Source organism: Limulus polyphemus, unplaced genomic scaffold, assembly GCF_000517525.1.
Source record: "Limulus polyphemus unplaced genomic scaffold, Limulus_polyphemus-2.1.2 Scaffold1071, whole genome shotgun sequence".
Classification (NCBI taxonomy): Eukaryota; Metazoa; Arthropoda; class Merostomata; order Xiphosura; family Limulidae; genus Limulus; species Limulus polyphemus.
Window position 1 is genome coordinate 219,437 of NW_013666681.1, and position 11,614 is coordinate 231,050.

The 11,614-nt window shown below is 30.5% G+C and overlaps 1 protein-coding gene across 2 annotated transcripts in view; it reads left to right on the top strand.

The window, feature by feature from the left end:
- The window catches only part of LOC106461988 (protein NipSnap-like), a 63,010-nt gene that overhangs the window by 19,537 nt on the left and 31,859 nt on the right, over positions 1–11,614 (top strand). For both annotated transcript variants that reach the window (XM_013921857.2, XM_022389106.1), the window contains exons 3-5: positions 502–547; positions 1,199–1,290; positions 5,933–6,141. In XM_013921857.2, coding sequence (XP_013777311.1) covers positions 502–547; positions 1,199–1,290; positions 5,933–6,141 — 347 coding nt within the window. The remainder of the gene's footprint in view (positions 1–501; positions 548–1,198; positions 1,291–5,932; positions 6,142–11,614) is intronic.

Here is an 11,614-nt window from a genome sequence, read left to right on the forward strand (position 1 = left end):
CAAACTAAGTACCCTGCTTTTTCTTGTAAAGTAAAATTGGTGGAGAGAAATAACCAAGACTGTTCTTTTCCAGTTTCATTCAATTAGCAGGGGTTCAAATAAAAAAACAAAGAACAGTTCTCATATGCAGACCATCTGAATTAATTTGGCTTGCATTGAACAAAAACATACATTTGCATAAAATGAAGAAGTAATATTCTCAAAAGTATTCTAGCATTGTGTGTAAATGAAGCCAGTCACAGGCAGTAATGTTGTCTATGAACTCCGACATTTTATTCTAAACTGAACAATTTATTAAAAGAAGGAAGCCAAAACAAAATAATATTTTGCAATCTGCTTTTGTTGGTATATGAAAGTATTCAGTCTTAATTTATACAATTTAGTATGCATGTGCTCTGGTGGCCCACTTGTTTGATGACCTGTCTATTAGTTAATTCAAGGTGATGATCACAGAATATTTTAAAATTTTATTGAAAAAAGAAAAAATTCTCCTTTTTATAGTTCATGACATCAAGCCAGACTCCACTGAACTTTACTTGAAAGGCTAGTAAGTATACTAGAAATTTTAGTATGTTGTATGTTAAAATTTTTCCATTGTTTGAATTTAATCAAACAGATTTTTTTTTTTTTACAGTGAAAGGAAAGTGTTAAAGTTGAAATTAAAATTAGATGTAGCTGAAATTAATGAAGCAAACAGTAGGTGTATTAATGTATTATACAACTGTTTAATGTGTTCATTTGTATTGATAAAAACAAGGTGTCCTACTTAGTTATTGTGTTCGTTGATTTAGTTGTGTTTGTGATTTATTTATCTCAACACTTGGCTTGGCTGACCTTGAAATGTTGCTGACTTGGAGTAAAATTATAAACTATAGAGAAATAATCATTTCAGGAATAAAATCTTAGTAAATGAGTTCAAAATATTTCAGTAGATGTAATTTTATAACATATGAAATTATTGGCATTGTTGTCAATAAATGTACGAACATTATAATTCAGCTATATGAAAACATGCTTAACCTAATGCACCAATATCCTGTTCTATGTTTGCTTGCTGAACAGTTTAACTACTGAATTTTGACATCAAGTTAAACTACTGGTTAGCTTTTTATGACTTTTTTGGTGTTGTTGGAATTTCTATTATGTTCAATTGTTAGTGTTTATTATCTGAAAATAATTTTGTAATTTATAATGACAGTGAGCAGTGGGTTCATCATGTGCATGAAAAGATTAAAGATACTTCATTAGTAGGGAGTTGGAAAGTTTTAGTTGGTGATCAGGACCAAGTAGGTGAGTGAATATTAATCTTACGAGTCATAGTTGGATCTGGTTTTTTTTTGGTTAGTTTATATATTTGTATCATGGTAGAATCTTTGTAAGGAAGGGATGTTTCTTTAGTATAATATCTTTTTTACCTTTTCACATCATAACATAATGATAAGTACACTGGTTAACAAACTATATGCTGTCTTAGTACTTTATGGTGTGCAAAAACATAGCTTAAATAGTGTTATAATTATTAAATATTAAAAATTATTTGTATCTAGTATTATATTTCCTGCTATAATGAAATAAATGCTACTAAATAGATAAATGTTTTTTTTATACACTGTAAGTTAATATATTAGTTTTTTTGTCATTCAGGAAGCTGTGATATTCTGCAGAGACTAAGAAAATTATGGAGCTTAAATATGTATAGCACGATGCTGCCTGACTCATGTTTTAGAATGTTTTGATTAGTTGTTATCTGTGTTACTGTGTGCAAATTGGTTGAAATATTAAAATTATTGTATATGTGTGCTGCAGTTCTACTGATGGATGATTATTTTCCAGAAACAAAAGTTTTTTTGGATAATACACTGAAGTTACAGAAAGCAAAATGCGATATTTTATTGGAAAGTGAAGATAAAAAGTCTGTTACTGTTTGTGAAATTGAGAATTTTTAGTGACAGAATATCCTGTATCAGCTTTTAAATAGTCCAGAGAGAGTTCTGTACTGTAATTTTTTTGCATCAGCAACAAAATGCCATGCTTGGGACATAGAAGACCAAAAGTATTTGTTTGGAGTTTTTTACTCACTATTAAGATGGTAAAAAAGACTAACTACAAATTTGTTTAGTGATTATGGAAGTCATGTTAACCATATGATAAAACAATTATTAAACTTTTGTCCTAGGTGTCTTATGATTTTGAAGGAGAGAATTCAAGAGAATCATCAGGATGAGTTCAGTTCTGTTCATACTCTCACGTGGTCCTTTGATTCATTAGAGCATAATCTAAATCACTCCAGAACTGTCAGAGTGCACCTATTGAGTTTGAAGATATTTAAATTGATAGTTTGAATGAAGGTTGAAGTAGTTCACATTTTCCACTCTTATTAAATTGTGAAGCACCAGAAGCTTGCATAAAATTAAGGTTAATGGATTCTTCATCTTAACTGCTTGTGCTATTTTTGAGAACAATGCCTCCTCCCCACACCTCACCCAGTGTGTTGAGGTTCATCAATGCTGGTGAATGGATGAAAGGCAGGCTATGTGAAATAACTCATGTACTCAGTCTAAGCAATATGTACTAGCTGCCTTATTTATCACAACAGAAAATACTTCTAATGCTGTCGGCTAAGTACTAATGTTTCTAATTGATACAATAATCATTGCCAGAAAGAAATTACTACAACTTAAGTAAATACTGTCACAAAGCTCTGAGAAGAAACTATAACAGTAAATAAGCACAATGACCTGTTGTGAAATAAATATAATGCTGAAAAGAATATCACTCATTCCCCTATAAAGATTTAATTATAATATTGGAGGTACACATTCACTTGCATGCAAAGAAGCAACAACACTAGTGTGAAGACCTATTAATCTATACAGAAGGAACTACAGGGTTGTAAAAGATATTCAGCTCATGTTCATTAAGCAACCCATTACTAAGAAATTTATCATGATAACACCAATGTACTAGATGATGTTGGCTTTTATCTGTTTCTTTTAGCTTTTGTGAGTGATCCATTTTATGCTTGTCTATTCATATATCATTATATGGTGACAAATGCTTGTTTGGGATCAGAAAAAGTAACTATATCTGTTTCCATCTTGTCAAATAACTGTTCCACAGGCTCAAGGAGCTGGATGAATTTTGAGCTTTTACATCCAAACCATATCTATCCCACAATTTTTGGCAGAGATTTTAAAACAACAAACAGAAACTGCACCTTTTATAGCAGCTAAATGTAGAACTTTCTTGCAAGTTTGAAGGTCTTTGACACACTTCAGAGATGAAGACAATCAAACTGCACAATATTTACTGACCTTTGATGGAATGAAGTGCTGGAGTAGTTAGCACTTCAAAATAACTCCTGATACTTGTTTTTTAAGAACTTAACAATGTATTTGCCTTTGAGAAAATGTGAAATGAATATTTCTGCATCATATGAATGACAAGCCCATTACTGTAGTACAGGAGTAGATACTCTTTCATCAACATTTCCTAAAGGCCTTCAGAAAGTCTTATTTAATGTTACATGCTTGAACATCTTAGTTAATTACTGTTGAACCTCATTAATATGAACTCAGTTACAATGAAAAAACGAACAATACAATTGACACCATTATAAATAAACATCATTTAAAACAAAGTCAATTACTACAAAACCCCATTTCCAGTGAACTGATTTTTGTAATAAAATAATAGGTTTTTCCCACGTAGAGCAAACGTTTGTTTTACAACACAAGCTGGGAACCACAAAAGGACTGACTACATAGATTAATTGCTTTGTGTTGGCATGAGATGTAAGCATTTAAACTGTTAATATGACAAGCCAAATGGAAACTCCCCATTAAGAAGCCATTGTTTTAAAAGCAGAAGTTTTGCAGTTTTAGCATGATTAGTTACTGCAAAATTACTCCTGCAGATTCATGAATAAAGTGTGAAATAGTGGTGCTACGATTTTAGGTAAATTGGAGCAGATTCATCATCGAACAGCACTTCATGCTTCATCATGTCAACAACTTGTGTATCTATTAAGTGGTGTGTTCTATCACTGGACTACAAAGTCCAAATGGTCAAAGCTATCGAGTCTGGTATTCATCATGGTGATGTCTGTAGAAAATTCGACGTGAAGCCCAGTATACTGTTTACAATTTTGAAGAAAAAGTTTTATGTTTTGAAAGTTTTTGAAAAGAACAAATTTGAACCAAACTGCAAATATTTCTGGTTTTCAGCTGTGGGCTATGTTGAGTAAGTATTATTAAAATGGTTTATCAATGCACATTTTATGAATATTCTGATCAACAGGCCCATTTTCCAAGCAAAAACTGGAGAAATGAGATAAAAATTGAATCATACCAACTTCAAAGCCAGCAATGGTTGGCTGGAAAGGTTTAAGTCTCAACACAGCATCACCTTTAAATTGGTGTGTGGCGAACCTACTTCTGTCAGTACAAAGTCCAAAAATGATTTCTCAGGCAACTCAAGGCATCAAGACAAACTTTTCCAGAGAAGGCTGACTTCTTCATCAAACATCTTATCAGGAATTTTACTGGAATTATTGTTTTCAGCACTAGCATTGACCTATCCTTCCATGCTAAGACTAGTGGTATTTTGGGCATGGGCAAATGATGCTTTACGGAAGTATATCGATTGCATCTTTGATGTTGATTGTTAGTAGATTTTCTCCAGAATCAAAAAACACCAGCATTTTCCATACAATCCATTTTTGGTAGAAGCCCATGAAATTTTTGATCACACTCTGGTCCATCAGCTGCAGTTTCATTTTGTATTCACTCAGAGTAACACAAGATTTATAAATTTTAGGTTGTCTACGGTAGGGGTGAGCTGAGCAATTGTCAACAGACATGAAGAATTTTCTTTTCTGATGTTCGAACTTTTTATCTTCTTTGTGTATCCAATCCCTTAATAAATCACTATCCACCCATGCTTTTCTGTTTGCCTGATAAGTGGCAGGTAGAAAGTTCACATTCTTGAAACACCATTGCTTCTTTGATTACCCTATGAAGAATGGTGTCAGCTTTTCCAATCCATCCATATTTGCACACAACACAACAGTGATTCTTTCTTTGTTTTTCTTTCCTCCTAAACAGACTTCATTTTTGAATGTTAAAGTGTTATCAGACATCAAACAAAAAATAACCCAGTTTCATCAACCATATTATCAGCTGCATATGATGAAATTGAAATTTACAAGTCTCCATCTGATGATGATATTATTGCTTCCATACTGAAACAACAAAACAACAAGCCAGATGAAGCACTCCGTTATTCCCCATCATTGCTGAAGAAGTGCCTTCAACATCACAAGGCATGGATTGCCACGTAAAGCTACGCAATTTCTTCCGTTCTCATGAAAATGTTCAAACAACCATTTTTATGCAACTATCACAGATTGAAGATATGATGTTTTCTATACTGTGTTCAGGTCACCATCAAACCAAGATTACAGACTTTATTAAGTAAGATTTTGCCTTTTCATAATACAGTGATATAATTCTGTCTTGACATGTTGATGTTGTAAATAATCCCCTTTAGTTGGAAATATAAAAGATTGAAAGCTTAATTTTACTGTTACATGTACATTCACATGATGTTTGATGTGTGAAAAAACAACAACACTGCATTGTGGGGCATTGCAATTATGAAAGCCATAATTGCCAATTGGTTATAATGAACTGCTGTTATAGTGAATTATTTTGCTGGGTCCCTTGGTTTTTGTTATAACAAGGTTTGACTGTATTATTATTTTTCTATAAGTATAAAAATTATGATTATCCAAAAAGAAATTTATATACATATCATTATTAGACCACAGGCTAACAAGTATGATTTTTCTTTTTACTTTAGTATTATGCAGAGTTTGTTCTTTACAGTAAGCAAATTTCGTTATTCTCACAGCGCAACCTCTCTTCTTTAGTACACATATGGCGATACAGTGGATATGCTGCAGCCCACAAAGCTATGGAAACATACCATACAGATACAGAACTTCAGAAGCTTCAGAACGATCGAGTGAAACTTATACGTAATCGAGAAAATCAACTGATGTTAGCGTTTAGTTACTGGGGGCATCCAGAAGCTCAAAAACGGGACTGCAATTATGAAATGAGGTCTTATGTTTTAAAGGTTAGTTTCTATGAAATATGTAAAATGTTCTTGCTTCTATAGAAAAGTAACAAGAGAGTAAAGATATGGTAAAATATGGAGAATAATTTCATAAAAAATTTATAGTACTACAATACTATAGATGAAGTTAAAAATAGTTTGACAAACTTCACTGTAGATTGAGCTGAATGCTAAATATGAGGTATTAAAGGTTTTGCTACATTGCTTTAGCTATAAAAAGAAGGCATTGTTGAAACTGTAGTTTTCACTTTGGTCGTGCTTTTAGAATTTATGTTCCTCAGAACAAATTCCCTAAATAACAAAAAACTAATTATAACATGTTAACCCTCTTGCTATAGGTAAGTCAAAGTGTGCATGTTGCAATCTTTTAGGGTTACATTCAAAATTTAATTAAGCTGCTTTATTATCATCGTATGTGAATATACTTGGCATCAAAATGTAGTTAATGATTCAATTTTTAATATTATATAAATTTTACACTCTTACTTTTGTAATCAAATATTTAAAAAATCCTCAATCTCCTTTGAGAATTTTGATCTTTGTTCTCTAGATCTTTCCTCTTTAATTTATTTACCACCCCTCTGAGAAGTACAGAATTTAATGTAAATAACTTATTATAATTTATATATTACTAAGGCAAATTTTTATAACTGTCAATCATATTTATTTATGGAGCCATAAATTAGAAAATCAGACCCACTTGCCAAGCCCACCTATCACATCCTTTCTTTCACAAATTGCCAGTAATTCTGTCTGACATTTTATACTATACTTTTTAAAACTAATAGAAATTCAAAATTGTAATATATCAAATGACATATTATATTATGTTTTCTGTACAAAACATTGTTTATTTTGCCTTCAGTTTAAACCATTTTCTCACTATATTCACCTTGACAAACTTAGCTGAATTTTTAAAGGTACTCATCTCATAGTTAGAAGGCCAGCTAAATTATGATAGTTATAGGACATTGTTTGTTTTGTGCATGTTATTATTCTGTTTAGGTGCATTATATAATTAAATAAAAATTATTTAGTGTAGTAATACCATTAATATAAAAAGTAGGCTCAGGTGTCATTGACAGTTAACAGCAAAAAAACAAGAAGACCCGGGTAAGTACAACATATTATTTACATTTGTCTCCTGTATTAATATACAAGAAACTAAAATGTAAAAATTAGAAACTTACTAGATGAGATAAGGTTATGTTAGGAAAGAAAATTTTAAAATAATAATAATGAAATTCTTCACAAGGTATGCTCACGAGCAGCTCATGCATTGCATAATTCGATACAGTAACATGAGCTATGTGTTTGATGAGTGATTTACAATTTCTATGGTGGGATTATTAGTTAGACAGTTCATAAGGCAATAAAACAATACAGTTATGTATGAACGGATGTATACTTTTATGAGCTTTAAGGTATTTAGGACAAACAATTGTAGTTCATGTTACGATTTTCAGTCATTCTAGAAAAAATAAGGGTTAATTTAGATTTCTTTCATATTTTTTATGGTGGTTACAAGGTCGATCAAATTGACTGAATGATATAGAATTAGGGTTGAGAAAATAACAGATATAAAATATAAAGTTTTACTGAAAAAAAGTTTGATATTTATTTAGGAGATTTTAAAGATTACCCTAATGAAATTTTACAATTTTCAGAGAAAGAAAAGTATTTTTAGTTCTAACAAGAAAATCACTTTGCACTCTGACTCCATATATTTGTAGAGAAATTTTTAATAATAATACTTAATTAAAAAATCTGATATTTTGTGAACAAAAGACTTGTAATATTTAATGAAAGCTCACCATATTTTATGAAGATACACAAAACATATTAAAAATTATAGAATGGAAACTGATGGTCACTTTGGGATCATGAATTAGGTTGAATCAACTGAACTTGTAGTGAGAAAGTTAACTGTATTGTGGTACAGACCAAAGATAGCAGTAATTAATTTGTTATTGACAAATTAAAAGTTTGTATCACACTGTGTTACTGTAATTTGGTGGTATGGGATACTAAAATTCAGATCTGATAGTAGTTGAAAATAATCTTAGTAGTATCGAATCATGATAAAATTTTCATTGCATAATACCAAATTCTCCAATCAGTAGCAGCACTGTGTTATAGTAGTCCCTTATATTGGTATCTAGCAAAGGGCATCCTGATCATGTTTGTCAGATTTTTTAGTGAAATATTGTGGTAAGGGCACTTGACTCGCAATCTGAGGGTCGCAAGTTCGAAGACCTATCACACCAACCATGCTCACCCTTTCAGCCTGTGGGGACATTATAATGTGATGGTCAGTCCCATTATTCATTGGTAAAAGAGTAGCCCAAGAGTTGGTGGTGGTGTTGATGACTAGTTTCTTTCCTTCTAGTCTTTCACTGCTAAATTAGGGATAGCTAGTGCAGATAGCCCTCTTGTAGCTTTGCATAAAATTCAATACAAACCAAACCAATTAATGAAGTACTTTTACTAAAGATTTGTCTGTGAATATATATATATATATAATTTTTTTACTATTCCATGTGCAATGTGATTTTCACATTAAGATTAAAAATACTTTTCTTCATTTGAAAAGTATCAAATTTCTTTTGCATAACCTCTAAAACCTCCTAAATAAATTTCAAACATTTTTCAGTAAAACTTTATATTTTATCTGTTATTTTCTCAACCCTAACTCTATACCAAAAAAAAATTTAAAGAAATCTTAATTACCCTTTTTTCTTTCTAGAATGACTTCAAATTGTAACATAAAACTACATTCGTTTATCCTAAGTAGCATTAAACTGATAACAGTATACATCTATTTATAATTAAATTTTATTGTTTTATTGCTTTTTGACCCATGTTTAATTACTATTCGTGCCATTATAAGTTGTAAATTACTTAGCAAATGTGCAGCTCACGTTACACAGTCTAATTGCATTACACACAACTATTCCAAGCTGCTTGCAAATGTACCTTATGAAATAATTTGTATTATTATTATTTACTTTACATAATCTAATCCTAACTAATCTAAAAAGTTTCCTATTTTTACATTTTAGTTACTTTTATAACAACAAATAAAGAATACACATGATAAACAAGAAATATAGTACTTACTTGGGCCTTCTTTTTTTCTTTGTGTTGACTGTCAATGACACTGAACCCTACTATTTTATTCTGATGGTAGTACTGCACTAAATAATTTTATATTTAATTAAATAATGAATAAAGAACACAGAAAAATAACCTGCCAAAAGCAGACAATGTTCCTTAACTATCACAAATTTTCTGGTTTTCTAACTATGAGACAAGAGCCATTACAAATTAATCTAAGTTAGTTGATGTATTTCCCATGGGAATAAAGCTTGAACTGAAAGTGAAATTGACAATTCTTTGTACAGAAAACAACCTAATATAAAACGTCATTTGATAGATGAAAACCTTGGTTGTTAATAATATTGTACTGAATATCATAGAGAACTATTGACAATTTCTGAAAGAGAGATGTGACAGGAGGGTGTTGCAAGAGAGATCTGATTCTCTATTTGATTGCTCTTTAACCAAATAAGTTTTAAGGCTATACAAATTTTGCATTACCTCAGGGAATACAACATTATAATGAATAATTTATATCAAATTTCATACTTCTTGGAGGGGTGGTAAATAAATTAGAGAAGAGGGGAGCCTGGAGAGAAAATTCACAATTCTCTCACAAGGTAAAATTTAGGAGTTTTCTAAATTGTGTCTTAGGAAATTAAGAACTTAAAACTTTTATAATTTCAAAAAATTTGGATTATTAGCTACTTTTTTATGCTATACTTATTGGTATACTATGAAAAAATGTAGTTTAATTAAATTTTGAATGTAAATTGCTATAAACCTTGTGACATGCACAGTAAAGGATGCCCACAGTGAGAGGATTAATGATAGGTAATGACTGTTTATTTATATTTATTGATGAAATGTTCATTTAATATTAATCTATTTCTAGCTTTTTTTTCAAATATCAGAATTTTGCTATTTTACATACATAAAACTGTGCATTAATTCATCTCTGTGCTTTAATTCCAGAAATTCTGGATTTCTGAAGTACTGAGTAATTACCTACTTTTAGTTAATTAAGTGTAATAAACACTTCATACAGTGCTTAGTATAAACTAAATAAGTGCAATTTAGGATCTAAGTGTACAGTATAATCAGAGTTTGAAATTACAGGGACTTTCATACTGTAATGCAATTAAGTTTTTGTTTATTTTCAATAAATTATTTATGTAATAAATGTATTAAATGCGATTTTTGTTAAACTTGAATGATCTATACATCGAATCCTTAGTCACACTGTCATTCTGACTTGTTATTTTGCAGTTTTTGTGTTTGAGAACGTACTATGACTTTGCTTAGTTTCATATTGTGTTATACTAGAAAATTTTTCATGATACTAGTTGACAAGTTATCACCAAGTTACTAGGAAAACATTTATCTTATGTGTGTGTGTGTGTGTGTGCATAGGCTGTATATGTGATGTCAAGTATTTGTAAAACATTCTTCTGACAAATAAACAAGTAAAGAAGCAGTCAAATGAATAAATACATTTGTTATGCAAATAACAAATTTATCTGTGTCTTATGAAATTTTGAAGTGAGCTGAAGAATTTTTAAAAAAATCAACAGATTCATTATTTACAGGAAATTTCTCAGAGCTCGACAGAAATGAATGTTGGAACATTTTGAAAATTTTCTTCACAAATTACATGATATAAATGTTAAAAATTACAATATATCAGTTCTAAAAGATTTGTAAGTTGTTGAATTTTTTTTAAATAGAATTATTATCTTTACTTAAGTTTAGAAATTTCATTTGACGGTGTGCAGTCAACACCCGAAAAGTGCTCACTGGTTGTGGAATGGGTAGCAAGGCTAAAACTTAAGTTCCAAGATGATAATTCACCCTCACACACAGTTTAGCTATCTTCCTATTGCATCTGTCAGTGGTGGTTCAGCTTAATTGATTACTATCACAATTCACAAAAATAATCAGCTGATCAAAATTAGTGTTTCCAATTATAACTTTTTGCAATTATTCTAACTATCAAAGTTTCATGTAAGAATAGTTGATTTGTTGAATGTAATAAATTAACGAGTCAAACAATTCATCATTTAATAAATTCTTCTAATTGCCAAGATCTAACAAACTGACAACCCATGCTACTCTCTGGCTAGCAGTAATGTTTGCATTTTCCAGATCTGTTGGAAAAACGTAATTGTGGGTGAAATGTTAGCAAATGTAGTTTATATGAGAACATTTACATAATTTTTAATAAAATGTGTGTGTTTCTTTAAGGCTGCCCAGTAACTATTAACTTATTTTATCTTTGTGACTAGCACTACAAGTTTACATAACTTTTTAATATTTTCCTGAATTTATATCAATAGAAAATGAATTTATTTTGTAAGGTTTGTGATTTTTTATT